At 38.3% G+C, this 21,846-nt stretch overlaps 1 protein-coding gene across 3 annotated transcripts in view; it reads right to left on the bottom strand.

The window, feature by feature from the left end:
* The window catches only part of LOC107083431 (adenylate cyclase type 9-like), a 54,280-nt gene extending 32,434 nt beyond the window's left edge, over positions 1-21,846 (bottom strand). The window contains exons 1-3 of one of the 3 annotated variants that reach the window (XM_015372644.1): positions 20,758-21,846; positions 20,203-20,439; positions 18,123-20,114 (exon numbers count right to left, since the gene is read on the bottom strand). In XM_015372644.1, coding sequence (XP_015228130.1) covers positions 18,123-19,980 — 1,858 coding nt within the window. In that variant the 5' untranslated portion in view covers positions 19,981-20,114; positions 20,203-20,439; positions 20,758-21,846. Of the gene's footprint in view, positions 1-18,122; positions 20,115-20,198 lie in introns of all 3 variants that reach the window. The other 2 variants (XM_015372643.1, XM_015372645.1) reach the window with 2 other exon arrangements.

Here is a 21,846-nt window from a genome sequence, read left to right as displayed (position 1 = left end):
AACACTACCAGTCATTATCAAGTGTTAAACATAAATAAGATTTTGTATAAAGTCCCTTTTATATGAAGGTATGCAGTTTACAAAGTAATAAAAGGTGTTTCTTTTAATTGTATTTGAAATGTTGCAGGGATGTGGATGATTCATCTAAAAGATCAATCTAAACTGTAAAATAAATAAGATCCTATGTTATCAAATTTAACTTAAAAACAACAGATGTGCACATAGGATGAGGGGGGACCAATATTAAATCAACGGTTTCAAAGAAAAAAAAAATATGTACATCTTACTTTTTTTAAATCAAGTGAGGTTAGTGAAAGCTTTACACATGTGTAACCCCTTTTTTAATAAGAGAACAGAGAAGAACTGCTTATTTCTCCGCCTGCAGGTATTGGCGGCACAGCTGCGTCTCCTCGCTGAAGGAGACTGTTAAACTCAGAGCAATCACTGCTTTCATGTGTTGTCTTAAAAGTCTCCAACAACACTGCAAAAGTCACCACATTTTTCCCCCTGTCTTCCCTTTCTTTATTCAATCATCAGTTTTGTTGTTCTTTGTTTGTTTGGTTTTTTTTTTCCACTCTAAAGACTGTGGGGCTGAACGGGCTGTAGCAGCTTTAGAAGTTTGTTTTCCACAAGAACCACCTTTCTGACTTCAGGTATGAAGTGACCAATGAGAGACCAATGCACAGTCCCATTTAGATTTTCTCATTTTAAATTAATTTGAAATGAGCCCTGGATGCCATCCCATATAAGGGGCTTTTTATTCGATATTTTATGCAGAAAAAGGAACTAGATGCTTTTAAGACTATGACACTACAGGGGCAACGCCGTTTTTAAATCAGTGCAGCTAAAGTGGTAAGTCACCCGTCCTGCTCAAAGGAAGCCCAGGTTAGTATCCCAGCTGTGGGGAATGAGCTGCTGAGAACTTTTCAACTCCATACCGATATTAAGGAAAATATCCGATACTCGATACCATTTTCGATGCCACAAGGATAAAAACTCCAAATGTCAACAGAAATATTGTGATTAATAATTAAAATACAATAAATAAATACAATAAACAATAAGAACAATATTTTGATGTTGTTTGCTGTGCACAGTATTAAGCAAGCTTGATAAAAAAACTTACAAAATTAAAATGAAGTTTTCCTTACTTGGCTATGCTTTGCACACATAACAATGACACTAGCCAAACCGGTTAAGAAACAAAAATCATTCTCAGCAGCTGCACCTGTCTGAAACTAAAAAGTGCACAGAATGATTTAATCACACAGTGTTTAGAAAGTGCATTTTCCTCTATTCTGCACTTTAGATGAATGACTGTTTAGGTGCCACTGTACGGTATCGATACTTTTGAAAATGAGTATTGTATCCGGCTACAACGTTTCAGTATCGATACTTTTTTGAGTATCGATACTTTTGAAAACCCTACAGTTTGGGTCCATAGGCTAGACCCTTCACGCTAATGCCTGCTTTGTTATTTGCTTTGGATAAAATACATCAACGCTAATTCTAGGTTTCTATACCAATGTCAGCGTTAGCTCTGAAGTGAGGAGATAAACTAGAGATTGAAAACTTCTGGTGTGAAACTATTTTCTTCCTTTTTTTGTTTTATTCTGACCAAAATATTTTGGCAAAAATATTGAATATCAAGTAAACAAAGAACCGTATTGCAACATCTCAATGGCCAAACAGCAGCCATGGTATATTTATAAATGAAACAAAAAAAATCTTGAATGAATTAAATAACTGAATTAAAAAAGTAAATAATTTTATGTAATTCAATCAATCCCAATCAAACTTCTTTACTGTCAACTACAATTTACATTGCAATGGAAATTTCAGTTTCAGTACAAAGTAGAGCAAATTAATATTCTTCCACTGTTGATTGTATAAATGGTGGCACCCTGCCCCAACAGTAGGGAGCCTCCTGATGTTTTGGTCAGTATATATATATATATATTTTTTTGCATTCATATATAAATCAACTTCACACACACAGCTCAGATTTTCATTTGCCATAAGTATCTTTGCAATCTGCAATAACTGAAACTTTTCAAACTGCAGAAACCAGGTTTCTCCAGTTAAACATCATGTTCCAGCCTGATTTGTCACACAGTCACGTGGTAGTCATTAAGCCTATTAGATAATCATGTAGCATCTTGTAAATACCACTAATGCCATGTATCACAACACTATGCATTTAGTAATGCTTAACCTAATGATTGATGACAGACACATGTAAACAGGTGGATCATATGTTTGAGAAACAATTGAAAAGCTTAACTTCTTGTCGAAATAGAAAAGATGCAACAACAAAAAAAGGGTGAGAGAAAAGAGAAAAGGTTAATGTCTACATATCTTCTAAAGAAAAAGATCTGAAAATTCAAAACTACACCTTTAGGAGTATGTTTAAGAATTTTGCCTGCTGGACTGTAATACATTTTCCCTTTAACTACCATGTAACTACTATATGATAAACCTCTACTAATGTGGAGTAAAGTAAAATGACTCCTGGTTGTCAAAATGTTTTTTAAATAACACCCAGCCTTATGTAGCGTGCCCCTTATACAATTGCTGTTAGAACTCAGTCTCCTAATTAAACATGATCCACCTGAATGCACTTGATAAAAGCATCATGAATTCCAGCAAACACAGCAGAAGGGTTGGGAAGAAGGGAGTGACCAGCCACCTATACTCACAGGCCAGGCAAGAAAAATGTTAATCAGAGAAGCAGCCAAGAGAATCATGGTAACTCTGGAAGAGCTATAGAGATTCATAGCTCAGTACTATCAGTCGTAGGAAAAGCCCTGTACATTGAAACATTCTACTTTGAAACAGGCCATTTAAGGTACACAGCAGTACAAAGAACATCTCTGCAACACCACAGTGGCAGCATCATGCTGCGGGAAAGTACTTGCTCAGCAGTGGCAGGGAAGCTAGTTGAGAAACTGGATCGGGCAATCCTGGAAGAAAAAGGCGTTTCCCTCAGTTTTTTTCTAATGTGCATTTTGAAGTATCATATCAGATAAGCTTAATGGAAAAAGCAAAACTAGAAAAAAACTCCCTAAAATTCACTAAAATTGTTGTTTTACGCTGACTTGAGGTGGTTTTTGAATTTTCCAAAAAAGGGTTGATAGGAAAGACAGGAGATGGAAACACTTTTTTTTTTTTTTTTATGCTTGAAAACGTAATGTGGATGATGTAGAACGTCTTTGAGGTGCTCTGGTAATTCACTACAAAGCAAATGGAAACACCACAAATTTGCATTTCCTTTTTTCAAACCCTTAACCCTAACCCTAAGTATGCTTAAAAAAATTCAAGTGAAATGAAATGGTTCCAGTCTGGGGGATATAACTTTATATGTTGGAGAGATCCAATCAGAGCCAAGACCTAAATCCAATTGAGAATCTGACTAAAGATGTAAAGTTGTATAGTCACAAGCTTTGGCTTTTTTTTTTAAATAAAATAAATTGGGCTGCTCAGTGGAGAGTGGGTAGCACTGCTGCTTGCAGCAAGAAGGTTCTGGATTTGATTCCCAGCCTGGGGTCTTTCTGCATGGAGTTTGCATGTTCTCCCTGAGCATGTGTGGGTTTTCTCCAGGTACTCCGGCTGCCTCCCACAGTCCAAAAACATGACTGTTAGGTTAACTGGCTTCTCTAAATGTCCCCTTAGGTGTGAGTGAGTGTGTGTGAATTGTTGTTTGTCCTGTTTGTCTCTGTGTTGCCCTGTGATGGACTGGTGACCTGTCCAGGGTGTACCCTGCCTCTCGCCCGTAGACAGCTGGAGATAGGCACCAGCACCCCTTGCAACCCCACTGGGGATAAAGCGTGTCAGAAAATGGATGGATGGATGGATGAATGGAAAATAAATTGGGTATTTTTCTGTTAATTAATTTAATAATCTGGATAAAAGACATTAAATTAAGAAGGTAACACATTTTATTGTTATTCAAAAGTCTTGTGAGTATAGGTGGGAGTAGAAACATGTGAGGCAGTGAGGGTGTGTTACATATCTGCAATCAGGCAGGGACGGGGCATGGCTTATCAACAGCCAACACACACACAAACAAACTTTACTCATGACATTCTTGAGCAACAGAAATGACAGCCCTCAATTGAAGTGTGTGGGATATATGAAAAGAGAAAAAAAAAAACAGAGTTAATGAGGCAGCTATGTGGGAGACCAGATTCACTCAGGGAGATTCAGATGATGAGGGATGTTGTTAGGGGAGAGGCAGGTTCAGGAAAAATGAAAACAGTTACTGAATGTTTAATCAATGTTGCTATCAGGGCAAACAACATGAGCTACAGAGCTGATGACTGCCTGTATATAGGGCTGTTAGAAAAATGGTCCAACATCTTAAAAAAATAAAAATAACAGTGTATGGTAAGAAGTTAACATTCAATCTGAAGATTGAATGTAAACTTGGATGTCTTAAACACTTATTCTTTCTTTATTCTTGTCTTATTCATTTGACTGCTTTTATGATTACACACCATTTAAATGGAATACAACTCAGTTCTTCCATTTCTTTTTAGTAGGAATTTCCTTGAATAAATACAGGTTGAAAATTAAACATACTGGCCAAAATATTTGCATAACTTTATCTCAATTTTTAACCTTAATTGTATTTTACTTTGCCGAGGCCTATTACCCTTTCTGGAGACCATGTAAGAGAGGCTCCAAGGTACTAGTTATCCACTCCATTGTCAAGTTTTTGAGCAAGTCCAAGTCAACTCAAGTTTTTTTTAGGGCACTAGTCAAACTCAAGTCTTTGTTATTTTGTGATATCTGTCACTCAAGTCAAGCTCCAGTAACAATCATGAAAAATGACTTCATGTGGTCTTCCATGACCCAGAGAGATTCGTGAAAGACTAGATCAATATATACGTTTGCATAAAAAAAAAAAAGATTAACAGCACTAACTTGACTGAGGGATGCTCAGAACAACTGTGAAAAACAAGAGGAAACATAAAATCTAGATTTTCAGAGTTTAGGAAAGTCTTATGTCTGTTAGAAACTTCCCAGGAGCACTAATGTGGCAGTCCACAGGGAAGAGATGTTAAAATCACTATGAACTTAAGTCGAATCCTTCAAGCAGGTTTGAAATTCACAGCTGCACTCACACAAAACTTAGAAGACTTTTCAATAAAAAGGAGACAAAGGCTGACAACAAGGAGCCTGTTTGGTGTGGGGGTTTCACTGCAGCTTCTAACATTAGGGGAATCATGAAATAGGGTAAGAGAATATCTCAAATGATTGAAAACTGATGGTTAAAAACTGTAAACAACAAGTTTGGTTGCAGAACGAAGGAAAAGTTCAACACTGCTTAAGAAATAAAATAAAATCACACCAACGTGCACCAAAACAAATATTTTAGGGGTCTATGTATGCATTTTATTTGATATACAGATAATTGTCATACATTGTTAATTAGGAAAGTTATCCATAATACAATGAATCTTATGCTCCAATTTATATTTCTTTATGTAAACGATCTGCAAAACAATACCTTAAATTAAAAAAATAATAAAAAAATAAAATTCAATACCAGGATCAGCACATGTAAACTATTGACTGCATGAGTAACAAACAATTTCTCCAAGTTCCAAGAGTCCATGAATGGGCTTCGTCCTTTGAAAACCTTTTCAGTTCATTTAAAATGGAGCAGTGGCGGTTCTAGACCAAATGTACCGGGGGGCCGGGGGGGTGGGGGGCTGGAGGGGTGGCTAGGGGTGCAGCGTATTTTCACGGGGGCCCAGAAAAGCATGAAATTAAAAAACAGGGCAAGGGATTCAAATATATTAAGAGAGCTGCATGACGTGACATTTCTATTCAATTAGGTTTAATTGAAATTCTATTTCTCATTATGTTAATACACCTTCATAATTTATGAATTGTACATATTTTTTACTTAATTTAAGTTAAAATTACCTTTTTCTATAATATCTGAATTAGAATTCAAAAAAAATTTTTTTTTTTTATTTGTTTTGAAAAACACATTTAGCAGATGAAAACTGGGATCCTATCTCAATCCCACTGAAGCTATCACCTAATTGTTTTTAAATAATTAGTAAAACAGAATAATAATAAAAAAAGAAAATGAAATAGATCCAAAGGACCAATCAGTAACCATGTCTGTTCCAGTGCATATCATCATTAGAACTTCATTGAGTGTTATGTCTTCAGCACAGGGGCCATAACAGGGGCCAGGATATGATCTACAGGGGCACTGGGCCCCGTTGGTCCCTGACTAGAACCACCCGTGAAATGGAGTCTTTAGGTGTTTTCTTTTAAATAGGTATTTCTGATTTGTTTTGAGTATTTAGCATTTTACTTACTGTAGAAAGCAGCTGGAGGGATTTCAGTTGGGAAACAAAGTGGGAAATTCTCCTTAAGAGTGAAGCTGAGTGCAGCGAAGAGCAGAATTGGATTAAGAAACTGTTTTAATAGACAGATTTTAACAGAAAAGATGTTCAGCATTTAGAATTTCTCTGGGAAGCATCATCCATTTTAAAGTATTACTAACATTACAATAAGTAAGTTTTCCTTATATTTAAAATAAATTGTTTTCCCTTTGCAAGGCAAGAATGGATTGAAAATACTGAAGTAAAGAAAAAAAACATGGTTAGAGTGAAACAAAACCAAGTGTCAACCCATGTGCAGAGTAAACAGCACAAAACACCATTAAACACTGTCAGGTATCCTGCCAGCAATAACTTTCTATGTAAACAACACGTGCGCATTCCAAAGTAATAAACCACAAAGACTTTGATCAGACATGTTTTTTTATTTCCTATACACCTTATCTTTATTATAAAGCAGACACACCAAAGTGCGCACTGTTTGACAAGTTAATGCAAGAGTGCAGCTAGCAATCAGCGTCAAAAATAGGTTCCTACTTTAACCTGTCCCGGTATATTAATACATTTGTTGTGTTTTTATTTTCCTTTGACTTTGGCTCTGGTGATATAAAATGTATTTAATTTGGACATGCTGTGTATGTTTTTTTTTTATTTATTTATTTTTTTTTTTACATGTATTCTAGGTTAATTGGTTCTTAGCAACTAACTAGATTTTCAACATATTTCAACCAAATTTGTTGTATGTTTTTTCTTGAATAATATTTAAAAAAAAAAGAATACAAATATTTGTAAAATAAAATCTAATAGTTTAATTTTTTTGTCATAAAAGGGAGAGAGATTGTTTAAGGACACAGGAATAAAAACATTTCAGAAAAATTGTCCACATTTGTTATATATAGTGAGAACTAAAGTTATTGATATTGAATTGTACAGATGTTGAATTTTTTTTCTTTCCAAGGAAATAGGAAAAGAACATATTTGTTACAACACAATTTACATGAAACATGCAACTGGAAAGAATCAGTTTTTGCCAATTCTTTGTCATCCCTACCTCTGAGGAGATCAGGAATATTTTTTAACACATGACATGGCTTTTTTTATTCTAAGAATTTAAACTCTAGAAAAAAATGTGGATAGATAATATATTGATGGTAAACCTAAAGAAGCTTTTTTTGTGTGTCCAAGGATTTAAAGAAGCACCACATCTCCTTCATGTGGTTTGTATCAGTATTAAAATCCAGAGAATAGAGATAAAATCATAATGGCTTTTTCAGAGCTAATGAAAATAAATTATGTAGTTAATGTTATTTTATTTCTGTATTGTTTAATTAATTTCTTTATTTTTGAAGTAATAATATAACAAAAAGCTCTTTCTTAGGTCAATGATTTGCTTGTGTTTAACTTAAAACAGTGACTAAAGCCAAACACAGGGTAAAGAATAGCAAAGTCATGACATACTGGCTCTAGTTATGGTTGTAGTTCAGGATCGCTCATCTGCAGCTGCATATTTGGATGGCATGTTTGATTTAGCACAGACTAAGTGCCCTGAGGAAACGGATCGGGTTGCGTCTCACTGTAACGGTGGCAGAGATTGTCTGTATGCACATGGCTGTATGCACGCACACAAGAACAGAGAGAGACACGTGCATGCGAGGGCACACATGAATGAACACACACAGAGGTGGTACTTTTAGATGACACCAATGTAAATTGAAAATGAGTGTTTGCTTTGCCAGGAAAGCCTGACAAGATTTCACAGTCCACCTTAAGTGACTGCAGAGTAAATTGTTGGGAAGCATGAAGAAGTGAAAGCTAAATAAAACACTTAGACATGTGATCTAAAAGCAGCTGGAAAGCACCCAGAATTTTATAAATGCACGCAGTTAAGTGAAGTTTAAAAACTATCAAGTTATTTAATATAGAAAAGCTATAATGGCTTAGTTGGAAAACAATGTAGAATATAAAAGTGAGATGGATAATCATGTGCTAGAAGCCAAAAAGATTATAAACGACAAGTTCAGCATAAGAACTTGGATAAAACTGATGCACAGCAGTCATTTAAACTAACTACTAATTAACAAGTAGTTAATAACCAATATACTACTATTAACAGAAGGATTTGCTTAGCTCCCAAATCAATGATCACAGATGACAGGGTTACAGTTATCTCAAGTTACCCCACTAGGAATCCACCTGTGAGTCCTGTAATAGTTTTGCAACTACAATTTTAAAGGTCAATTTTAATATTCAACAAAAGTGGCAGTGATTCAAAAACAATGGCCACGAAATGGCAGACCATATAGAATAACTGGTATCAGCAGAGTCTGAGGTACAAATGCACAGAGGTCAGGAAATTTCCTGGGAGACCCCCAAACTTCTAGCAGCCTTCAGCTTGATTTAAGAGCGGTGTCCAGATAACTTCTTGGAATAGCTATCCATGGCTTAACAGCTCTACTAAAACCTTATATCATCAGGTGCAGGGTTCCTTTTATATGCGTCTCTGCTTCGACATCTAAATCAATATAATCAGTGCTATGAGGCCCTCCTCTGCAAAGGAAATTACACATGATCCAGGTGGATTGAAGGCTCTAACTGAAAAACACAGGAGAAACCCCTGCATCCACATGCCATTTAATTAGTTAACATAAAAGTCATTTATTTGACTTCTCATTGCAGCATACCCACTGAGAACCCATGCATACGCCTGTAGAAATAGCTAAGTCCATGCAGAAAGACCTTAGGATAGGAAACAGGACCTTCTTGGTAACTTACAGCAGTGCCAACAACTGTGACACCGTAAAGTCTGGCTACATAACGCTCAACAGAAAAAGGGTCAGGAGTAGCCATCATGGTTTCTTCTTATGATCTAAGGACAATCAACTAACCAAGATGAGAAAATTTTTTATTAAAAGTGAGTTATACAGCTTCATAAGCTAATCTGTCTCATGCAATTTCATTTCTTGTCTTTCTGTGTTGTTTTACACCAAAAAACAGGAAAGATCACGAGTAACAACATCTGAAAATGTAAACCGAAAGTAAAAATTGTGCTTATGAGAAAAATAATATGAAATAGCTTGGTAATACAGTTACTTTGTAATACAGTTCCCTAAAAAACTGCAGTATAAAAATTAGCCTAGAGAAATGGATGGCATCCGATTATGTTTGGGAATGTTTCAATAATGATATGGCTTAAGATCTAGATATCTTTGCATTTTGAGCATATTCACTTTGGTCCAAAATAGCACTGCAGTGAAACAGTTTATTATATTAAGAAGAAAACACAAAGGCAGCTGGGGACTAACAAAAAAGGACCCCAAACCTGACATTTGATGAGATCCATCCAGCACACAGGAAGATCTGGAGGGAAGATTTGACTAAAGACAGACGGACAAACGACATAAAAGCAGTGTTATACAACAGGCCCCGAAAACAGACATGGGTGTCAGGTGGGAGACGGAGGCGATGAGACAGAAAGCAAGAGTGAGGAAAAGAAAAGGAGAGGAAGCGATAATTCAAAGACCTATAGGAGATAAAGAAGTAGGATACTTTATTACTAATCCTGATGCATGTGGAGCTCAATATAAAGCACTAAAACACAAGTAGTGTGGGAAGTCAATATCTATATATTAGGGGCATTAATGTTATTTTTAAGGAGTGGGCTGTTCTTTGTTCAGAATGTAATGAATAAACCGCAAACAACTCCAGAGAATATTACATACAAGTGTTTTGTGCACAGGTTTGAAATGATTACATATAATCTGTAATCCAATGGACAGGCTGGAATCCATGCATGCACCTCTACCAATGTGATTAAATCTTCCTCTCCAAGTTGTAGACATACTGTTTGCCCCTAGTTGCCAGGTAATGCTAATGTTTAGGTTCAAATGAATACGGCTACCTCCGCTTGGCTTATGAGCCCCTTTGCTTGACCAAATCAGCATGAAATTTCAATCGTTTGATGGATGTTCACCCTGGTTTTAATTAGTTTTTTGGAGGAATGCAAAACATAATGTTAAGAAGAAGCAATTTCTCAGCTCTATCATGGAACACTAAGATCTGGCAACATCTGAGCTTGCTGTACCGCGACAATTAGCAACCAGCAAGTCCTATAGGAGCAGAATTTATTTTGGAAAAGGGAAAATGCATATAAAAATGATATATTTCTATCGATCGATTGATGTACTGTATATATAATTTTTAATACTTTAATACCTTTCTTACACGCCAAGCTAGGCATGCTATGGATGTTTTATTTTAGAATTAATTTTTATTAAAAAGTTGTAGCCATGACCTTAAATGTAGAATTTCCATCATTTTTTGAATCACAGGTGTTGCAAAGTAACCATTAACCATTTGAGCCAAATTACCCCGTTTAGCTTGAAGAAGTCTAATTTAAATGCTCAGGATCAAACCAGAAACTGTAAAATATCCCAGCACCAAATTCGGTACTTTCTGTGAATGCAGCTATACATGGCGATGGACTAAGAAGAGGTCAACCAAGAAAGAAGCTCTTGCAGAAAAACATGACTCCTTCAAACTTCCAATGTGCAGCTCCCCGGGTGGATAATTTGAATCACGTGGCCCATTTAAAAGGATGAAGTATTTGGTCAAATTGTTGAACGTTATGAGGAATCAAAGTCAGGTTTTCAAGCTAAAGAACATTTTACCCTCTGTGTGGGGCAGCATCATGCTGTTATGATGCCAGCGGCACTAAAACACCAGGCAAAGAAGAGACACTGCAACTCTAAACTCTTTAACTTCACCTCAAACTAACCACCCGACTGTTTAAAAAAAGACGAGTAATTGTCCCGACAGAAAAGTGGCATCAAACACATCAAAGGCTGCATTGGGAATAAATAACAGAGGGGCAAACACACTTTAGGAATGACTGCAACCTCAACCTGACACTTTGTGGGCCATGTTAGAAAGCAGAGTCCATGTAAGAAGCAACCAGTAAGTTGATGAATTTAAGTCTGAGCACCGAGTTCTTGCTTTTAAATACCATTCAACCTCAGTGCTTTATTAGCAGTTGACTGAACTGTGTTATCAGTTACTAAAATACAAAAATAAATTATTTAAAAGCAACCAAATAAAAATTTAGACCCATTATGCTTGTTACATATGGTGTTCCATACATTCACTGCTGCATAAGAGAACAAAACTGCTAAAAATGATGATAGGGGAGATTTTTTTTGGCAGGGGAGCATTAAAATTTAAATAACGACCAGATGTGAATAATTCCTCTTAAAAATTGGAAACTTTGTTCTCACAGAGGATTAATTAAAGATTCAAAAACAATCCTTTTTTTTAATCATTTTAACAACTTGTAAAAAAAAAAAAAATTATATATATATATATATATATATATATATATATATATATATATATATATACATATATATACATAATAAAAATAATTAGTTTGCAGAAAACACAATGCAGGCAAACTTCTAAATTTTGTTTTAAGTTTAGGACTTCAACTTAATTATTAATTACAACTTAAGTTCTACTTCTACCTTTGCCAAACTTTGATTTCTATGGTGTTGTAACTTTTCCCAACCTATGTGAAAGTATATGACTGAAAGTAGAGGTCATTTAGCAAATGTACTGAATTAACTACTGTCAGTAAACTATACGTTTTAATACTACCACTTTACTCTTGTAATAAAGTCGTAATGTTATGAGCATGAAGTCATGACAGAATAAAGTTGACAGATTATTAGTTCTTTCAAAAAAAAAAAAATCCTATGTAACAGCCTAACAATGTGATGCTAATGGTCTAAATGTTTTAATATTTCCTTCTTTGTAAAACCGATATGAAGGTATAACTTCACCAGATTCTTAACAGTCCTCATTTCATTGCAGGGGATGACAGCTCAAGGGTTGTCATTTAATAATTTGGACTTTTAAAATTACGATTCATTTCATATTATCATGATATATGGTAATATTATGACCTTATTCTCATAATATTACGACTTTATAATGTTGCTTCTTTATTCTCATAATACAATGACCTGTAATTCTACTACTTTATTCTCATAATATTATATACTGTAAAAAACAAAATTATCTTTAGTCCGGCCTGAAAAACTCTGTTGTAGTGTTTGGACCTTTGAGCGCTGCGGTTTCTACAACGCATTCAGCAAAACCTGATTATTGGTAACAAGTTTAAACTTAAATAATTAAATAAATTTTTTTTATTGTTATTATACAGAAACTGATATATTATTTCTATTGGCAGTATCTCTGTAGCAGCAATTTGTGCTGTTAAAATATAATATTATAAGAACATTAACTCAAAAGCCAACTCCAAAGGACGGTTTTCCTGGATTTCACAATTAAAATCAGGAAAGTTAGCCAAACTTCCACCTGTTGAAATAACCAAAAACTTCATAGGTATAAGAACTGGCCACTTAACCAATGACTACAACTTTATTTTCTGAACCAACCTAAATTATTATCCCTTTATTTAACACATTGTTTCAGCTGTACACAACTGGAAACTGTTTTTCTAGTCCAAACGAGGGAAGCTGTTCTAGTTACAGTGCAATTCATTAGTCTTACATGCATTTTTCTCATAATTAAACTGATAATCTCTTAAAAAGCTATTACAGCCCCTGAAAACAGATTCAATTATCCGGTGTCATCCCTCTCTCTGTCTCTCTGAACAGGAAACTGCTGCTCTGTGTTTCAGTGGAGTAACTAGATGCCATTCAATCCCCGCTTTTCTCCTGCACAACAATAGCTGCTTGTCAATATTTCACTCTTTCACTGTTTGCCAGCCTGGAAATAGAGAGTGATGGGACCATTTAGAGCCAAGAGTGAATACACTCTGACATAAGACCTGACAATAGAACAGGCCATTTCTTTTCACCGGTGACCTAAGATTAGACATCCCACATGGAATTCCCTGCAGGAGAGATTAGTTTCTGTGATACTGGTTCACTGTGCTCTGTGTGTATTTTATGTGTGAGCTTCAATGAGACCTTACAACATATCTATATTAATATGGGACATTTTTGTAGTTTCTAAGCTAAGAACAGTAATCAAATGTTTTATTAAGATTGTTGAAAAAGCATATGCATGTCAAAATAAATTCAATAATTTATTAAAGAATAATTGCTGTATTAATATTTCATATTTATATCCTTTATATCCGCCTGTTGGGATAAAACTACTAAAGACTGAAATTACTCCTATGTATATATCAAATATTCATTGTTAAAATTTTATTTTTGAGTTTTCTTATTTTTCAGGAAGTCTCATATAATTGCTTAATGAAGTGTCCAGAATTCAACAATAAAAAATCTGCTACACTTTTTAAGTGATAATCATTTCTAAGTTTAACTCATTAATGCATTTTAAAGGGACTTGACACAGACCTGTGTCTATAGTTGTACCACTAGATCTCAGTGCTCCATTTGTGGGGATCAAGTGAACAAAAATGGGCTTGTTTATATAGTTATTTGTCAAGCAGATTCCAGTACACACACACCCACATGCTTTCACTTGCCTAAATTATCAGCCTTATGGAATGCTGTTATGTTATGATAATGATTTTTGTTATGCTAATGATTTTTAGCTATACTGCCACAGGTGTGGCAATAAATCGACCTCTGGAATAATATTAAAAAAAAACTTGAAAAGGAAAAAAAAATCCCTTTCATTTCTATCCTTTCTCCACTTCTTAGCTAATGTGTGCTCAAAATGCTCTGCTTGAAAAGCCTTCCCTCTATGATGTCATAAGGGGAATTAAAACTGTCCAGAGCAGTCTGTCTGTAGCTGCCAATTTGTCAAGCTCCAGCCTTCATCTAATGTATTATCCCCCACTTTTAGCTACAGTGCTACCTTTATGAACTCTGACTGGTTGTCATGGCAGCAGGTTGAGGGGGCACGGCCTTCTGGAGGAAGGGATGTCAGGAAAGCCAAGAGAAGTTGTCCAGATTAGGCTAAAGGGCAGATTAGACTTCTGCAACCGCACACATCAAATGTTGCTTGGGTCTGGAAGCGAACCAGTTTTGCTGGTATGCTTCTGCACCGTCGGTCTGGAATTTCTAGAGATGCACAGCAGTTTCCCGCCAAAGCAGAAGGGGGAGCCTATTCGAGAACTTGCAAGAACGTCAACGGATAGTACTTCCAAACCACCTCGATAAACCTTTCGTCGCAGTTGTCCATTGTATTTTTATTCTTAGGTTTTTAAAAATGGCGCGCCCTGGCACCAAATCGAGGAAGGATGACCACACAGACAGCCAAAAGGACCAATAACAGCTGCTTTTTGTCTGCGCAGGTTTGCGACCGTCCGACGCATAGTCAGGATTTTTTTGAGGTGTACGACGACGGTTGCAAAACCTCTGAGAGGGGGGCGTGGTCGTGCACAGAGACAGATTTGACGGTTGGTGAGACTGTGCGTCAGAAGCATAAATTGGCCTTAAACGAGGAGGTTTTTGGTACATTCTGCCTAATCTGAGAGGAATTTTCCTGCACAAATGACAAAAACCTGCTCTGGGGGCATTGTTAATATTTTACATTTTTAAAGGTAGAATAATATCAGACCTTTGAATCCCATATAAACCAAATTTTCACGTCCACAAAATCCTATCCCAAAGTGACAAAACATGATGACTCCATGCATTTGAAGGCTGAACCATTGTAATTCTTAACTATCAGGAAGTCCAAAAAAGGCTGTTCAAAGTCCTAAACCAGCATAAAAGAATTAAAAACAGTTGATCAATTTTAGACGGTTTCCATTGGCCTGATGTTGAATTCCTAATCCTCCACATCTAAACTGCCTAATCAAGTTACATCATACTTCAGACATGACTGTCTCATATGTTTCCAACGGACTGCTTTTCTCACAGGCTGCAGATTTAGAGATGATTCATAAAGTTTCTAAAAGAATGGTGGGCAGACTATATCTTATATTTTGCAGGCTCCTTTCCTTGGAACCTACTGGTTTTAATCCAGCTTGTCTACAATCATTTTCTTTTCCTTTCACCCATCCTCACCCTGCCATATTATCCTGCCTCTATCCAAATTGGGATCATCTGCTTTGTTTTTGATAAACCAATTCTTATTTTATCTCCGTTTCTTTCCCTCTCTTAATAGAAGCTACATCTATCCTAGTTTTCTGTTTAGCTCTGATATCTTCTGGGAGAGATCTGCTGCCAACAGCTTCCCTTTCTCATCCCATTAAAGATGTCCATGTATCTGTCTTTTAGCCATCAATGTGTCTCTTTTAGATATTCCAAAAGAAGGAGATATTCTGTAAATCAGTTTGTCCTTCCAATGCTTTCACAACCAGCACATAGCTTATCTGTTTAGCTGTGCTTCTCTCCTCGATGAGGCAAATAAAGGAGCTACTGCTGCAAACAACTCTATTCTTCTGTAACTCAGAAAGCACTCCAGGAACTGTGCTTCTGTGTTACTTGTGTGTTTTTCCAAGTGTTTCATAGCAGATGGCCGCTTGCACTGAGCCGGGTTCTGAAGGAGGTTTCTTTCTGTTAAAGGGGAGATTTCTTTCCCACTCTTAACATGTTGCTTAAAAGAGATTGCTGCAAAGTTAGGGGCTCAATGCAATCGACAGTGTACTGTTGCAACATGATTGCTGCCAAGTCTGTGGCTTGTTGAAATTGGTTGGGATTTCCATTCTTTCTGAATTTTTTGAGAAATAGATTAAACTTAACTTTAATGTCTATTTACTGGAACTGAACAGGGACGTTTATTGACTACAAATCAGTTTATAGGATTAAACTAAATTGACTATAGTTATGTTTTTTGTGTAGTGAGAAGATATTTTTTATGTATAATATTTATATATAATATTATATAATAATATATAAATTTTATGTATATAATAAGAGATGGATCAATACATTGGCCTGTCTATATTTTGGGCTGATTAGCGGTTTCTTCTTGTAAGGGAATCAGCTGATGAACGCATGCATTGGCTGTTTCATTAGTGCAATCAGCAGCCACGTCTACACATCACTTGAAGTGCATGCACTGCAGGAACCTCCATTTGCTATTCATTGTAAAAGTTTTTTTGGATTTGATATTAAATGTTTTCTTTTTCTTATCAGATAGACACTTGTGTAAACTCTGGTATCATTTGTGTGGAGCTAAAAAAAAAACAATACTGGCTTAAAAGAAAAAAAAAATTGACAGCACATTGTGGATATCATTTAGACTGATAAAATTATTGTATCGGCCAATTCTAATAGAAAAAATTAATTGAACTCACTGAATTAATCCATTATTAATTAATACCGTAATAAATAAACGGTGTACATTTTTACTAGCTGTGAAAAGATTCACTCATTTGATTTAGAGTTTTATTTAAATTTTCACCTTTAAAATATTTCATAGTTTATGTAATTACTATATTTTTGTACACAGCTCAACAACCTGAAGCATTTTTGTTTCTGTGCAATTTTAAAAAGCTTCTCATTTAAAATAAAAAGTCTAAAATGTAAACATTCAAGAACCTTTGGCATCTTCAGTTCATTCAAGAGTTTGACAGGTTTCCGAATCTAGACCAGTTTGTTTTTCTCTCCTGTCACTTTGCTGTCGGCGGTCTCTCTGGCCTCTGTAGCCTTTCGCACTAATGTTGGCAGGTACAATATGATGAGCACAAGTTTAATTCACTGGAGCCCAGTGGAATAGCTAATCTTGGAACAGTAAATCCAGTCAGTTCTCACCGAGAGCACAATCTCAACTCACACCACCCAGCTGCAGTATCAGAACACAAACACAGCCAAAGTAAGAGAGAAGAAGAGAGCTAAAACAAATCCTCGAGAGGGCCACAGCCTTGTTTGTCTACATCTAAACAAGATTATCAAACAGACCAGCTTTCTGTCAGTCACACATCTAAGCCCTCTCTCCCAAATGTAATTTTATCTTGCCATCCTTAAACCGCCGGTATCCACTGATGTTGTTATTATGCAAGTTGAAAACATTTGTCAGCAGCCAGGATTTCAAAATCTATTTGTCATATTCTGAGATTAAAGGTCCTAATCTCAGTGGCACAAGCATGCATGATTCAAAATACAAAGCAGTGCAGTGCCCTAGAATGTCACACCGCACAGATCCCATCAGAAGCAAGGTTTAGTGTAATTAAGACTTAAATAAAAAATGTGGTTTATGTTCTCCAAATACATCTGTTGGCAGCTCCTAAAATAGATCATCTTATTTATATCCGGATGAGAGGAAATGTGTAATGACACACAGCTGATCAAAAATAAAAATAACTAACTTTTAGGTGCTATAATCTTTGCGTTTATTCAGATTTATGCTTAATTTCAACTGGATTAGGGATCAGATAATATCTTGTAGCTTTGTCTAATCATACTTTGACCCCAGTCAAACCCGATCAATGGAAACTGAATCATCAGTCTATATCAGGGGCCCCTAAGGGCAGTTCTTGAGAGACGTCCTGTAGCATTTAAATGGATTCCAGCTCCAAAACACTACAGTCAAATAGCTAAGATAGCCACAAGGCATGTCATCAAGTAATTGGCTATTAATATGATTGACATGTTGGATCAGCAATACATTTAAAGTTGCAAGATAGAGTCTCTGAAGAAGTAAAGTTGAAGAAATGTAGTCTGTGATCTCTTAAAGTGTCCTTTTCTTGGAAGGTGACCTTTTAAGCCTTTTCAAGGATACCAGCACTTTTTTTTCTAATTAAGAAACAACTGTGGCTTGTCATTACAGGACAATAATTAACTGAACTGTAAAAAGATAAAAGCTTCTTACCTTTCAGTTTCTCAATGGCGCTCTGCCCTGCTCTCTCGGCCACCTGCCCATCCTCCCGTTGATAACGGTCATCCAGGAACTGGGCAGTTGCTTCAGACAGATGGACCTTTCCTGCCACACCCAACTGCTCCATCAGGTTGGCCAGATTGACATCATTTGACCACACATCAAACTTGAACCTTTTTATTCCAAGGATCCCGCAAAGCACGGTGCCGGTGTGGACGCCGACTCGCATGTTGACAGTCTCGCAGGTCTCCTGGCAGAACTGTTCGATGGCCTGGATCATCCCTAATCCCATATCAACGCAGCAGTAAGCGTGGTCTTCTCTGGGCTCAGGGCAGCCTGCCACACAGTAATAGCAGTCTCCTAGAGTGCTGATCTTCTCACAGCAGGTTAATTCGCAGAGTCTGTCAAAACGTCCAAATAGGTCATTAAGGAGACCCACCAGAGCTGGTGCCTTTTTATTGGCTGACATTTTTGTGAAGCCAACAATATCGGCAAAGAGGATGCTCACAGGCTCCATGCGTTTCATGTTAAAGGGCCTGAATATTATTTGTCCTCTGGGTATGGAGGTCTTTTTGCGTCTGTGATTGCTATGAGGGTTATTCTTAGAACCTATTACACTTTGGCTTTGTAGGCCTCCTCCACTTCCTCCACAGCCCACTGCCACAGCCGAGGCAGAGCAGGCACCAGAGGAATATCTCTTGCCAGAGCTCTCGCCGCCGCCCTCATCGTCCCCCTGCTTCATCAACTCATCTGCAACTCGTCTCGGCATGACCGAGTGGATCATTCGCTCCTTCAAGGCCTTCTCCACCTCCAAGTCTCTGCCATGCATTATGGCTTGGCCCACTTTGAGAAATGTGCTGCGGGAACGCACTTCGGACATGATAAAAAGGTGGATGCCAATGACGTGTGCACATAAGTGAAGCAGACCTTTGGCCGGACCAAGCCAGAGGAGCATGTTTTGCAAACCTGACACCTGTCCAGTAGCTTCATAGCTCCTTTGAAGCAATGGCAGCCATCCAAAAGCCTCAAATAAAACAGAATATAGGAGGCCTAGCATCACTGAGGCATACAAACGGATATGCAGGACGCTGTATACTAATAAAAGGACCTCCATGCAAAGGGAAAAGGTGCCGACAGGGGAGATGCACGACATCTGATGTGGAACCTCTTTGTTTAGAGAGATGTAAGAGGCGTTGACTTCAGCAGCCCAATCATATGTAGCGGTTTGCATCTGTGGAGCCAAAGTGATGGCAAATGTAAGGGCTATTAGCAGCAGGGAGGTCTGGTTGTACAGCCACATGTATGGCTTGGTGAAGGTGAACAGAAACAGGAGCAACAGCAACGTCAGGAAGGAGGCAGTGGGAGCAAGAAAAGTCACAGGGTGACAACGGCTACTGTTCACACCAAAGTACACCCCCCAGAGTAGAGAAGCCACTGCCAGGTAGAAGAGGACATAACGAAACCGCCTCTGCTTCTGAGGAAAGCACCTCTCCTGGCACGCCTCCTCCAGGACGGGGGAGTCGAACTTGGGGTCCCAGCACTGGGCAGCAGAGCGTTCAAACAGCTGAGGGGCCTTTGTCTGCACCTTGGGAGAGGAAGTTATGACCGGCCTGGAGTCCGCTGAGCTGCAGCTGGAGGAGATGCTGTACTTGTGGATGGTAGGGTTCACTTTACCCGAACCCCCTCCACCTCCTACACCCTTTGCAACTGGAAGTGGCTCATAATGCTGCTGCTGCATCTGTGTGGAATCATTTGCAATCCGCACCGTGATGGCGCCATCACCTCTGCCTGAGTCACAGATCACCTCCGTGCCGTGCATAAGAAGCTGCCTGTGATGTTGCAGAGTGGCCATGTTGACGAGCAGAGATGGAGAGAGGGGTGGAGGGTGGGAGGAAAGGGGAGGGGGGGTGCCACTGGGGTGTAAAAATCAATTAGTAATTTCTTCTGGTGGTTCTGGCAACACAGGAACGAAGAGGAGGAGAGACACTGGAAGGAAGGCAGCACAAAAAAAATGTGTTAGATGCAACAGTAAGACTGCAGGGGACAGAGGTGTCGGCTGCGAACACTCACTCACATTACGACGCGCCGTTCCACTTTCTACAGCACACCATTATCTGAGCCGTGGCTTTGCGTCAGCGCTCTTAATGCATGCATCCTCCTCAACAGAGAGACAGTCCAGCTTTCTCTCCAGCTGCGGCGCAAACATTGTCCTCACTGCCTCCTGGACCGAACATCCTTCTGGAAAAGGGACCGCCTGCGGTGGCGCAACAGATTTCCTCTCTTCAATCCGCGCGACCAGCAATCATTGCCACTGCAATTAACAAGTTTCTCCCATCATCCCTTAATTGGATTGTTTGATTGAGGAATAAATCTGTCAACACTTTGTTTGAAAATGTGGTAGGCTGTTGTTCTTATTGCAACATCCTGCATAACTGCTCTATTTATACACCAGTTTCAACACAAAATATTGTTTATGAGCAAAAAAAAAAAGAAATACATTGATGTCGCACTAATTAGAAATGATGAGTAAATATATATATTTATGCATATTCTAATGCCACATAATAGCTTATTAAATTTTTGAAAAGTCCTAATGCAGTTCATTAAAAAGTGTGCAAACTGTAATTACCTCCCACCGCCTCCACTAATGCACATTCTCCTGCCATCTTTATTGCAGCAGCCCCCCTTATTTTTATTTTTTTTTTTGCAACAGAAATTGAGTTTTTAAGTTGCTCCGAATCCCAGTGCAGGCCCCTGACAGCCAGGCCTATTCCCACGGATGCAGCCCCGTCCTTTCCTGAACTCCCCGCTCCGGATCTCCACTGTTTATTCCCTCCCCTCTCTCTTTCTCTCCGCTTTCCCAAGGAGAGGGGCCCTGGGTCTGCCCCCCGCTTCCCCTCTCAGACACGCATGATCCGCACTATCACTAGAAAAAAACCCTCCACGCACAGCCCCAGTTTTTTGGCGTGGATTTCCCCTCTGCTGGGAGTGTCTGCAACTTGTTGAGCGCAGTTGGCCAAACATATATGCAGCTACGGGGAACAGCCTCGGTCGGAACAGGCTGGGCTATAAATAGTGATGATTAAACTGTTGCAAATAACACCAGCCGCAGATTGTAAAACAGGAATGCTTTTCCTAGAACTTATTCCCAGAAGCGTGAGGATTGCTTCGGTTAAAGTGTTACAGTAAAGGCCCTCATCTCAAACTTTTCCCTTTTCTTCCAGGCCGTATTTCCTGCGTTTGGAGCGCAGACCCAGTTCTGGAGTCTCTGCTTATTTGGAGATGAGGCTGGATTTCCTCCTCTCGCATTCCCTTGGAGCAAAGAAAGGAGAAAAATCCACAGGGTGAGTCTGAGTCTTGGTGATCCTCGGTTGGTTAATCCTGGGAAAAGGAGAGGAAGACAAAAAAAAAAACACGCTCCTTATCTCCTGATCACAAGCAATTCCTCAGGTCTTGGTAGCTCTAGTTTTCCCTGGCATGCATGCGTCCAACAAACACCAGGCTGTGCGCTCCGGCGGTGGTGCGTCCTCTTCCGTCCGTTCGGTGGCGCGTTGCCACCCTTTTCCCTTCCCTCTGAGACGGAGTTACTGTCTGACTGGAATGACAAACAGGTGTAGATGTATCTGTCTTATCCGGACGACAGTAGGCTCTCCACTCTTCTAACAGCCACCATCTTCGCTGAGAGTGGGTCGGGAATCCTTCCCCAGCTGTTGTGGCG

This window comes from Cyprinodon variegatus, unplaced genomic scaffold (genome assembly GCF_000732505.1).
Source record: "Cyprinodon variegatus isolate N-32 unplaced genomic scaffold, C_variegatus-1.0 Scaffold74, whole genome shotgun sequence".
Classification (NCBI taxonomy): Eukaryota; Metazoa; Chordata; class Actinopteri; order Cyprinodontiformes; family Cyprinodontidae; genus Cyprinodon; species Cyprinodon variegatus.
Note: the sequence above shows the minus strand (reverse complement) of the source record. Positions and strands in the feature narration are given on the sequence as shown.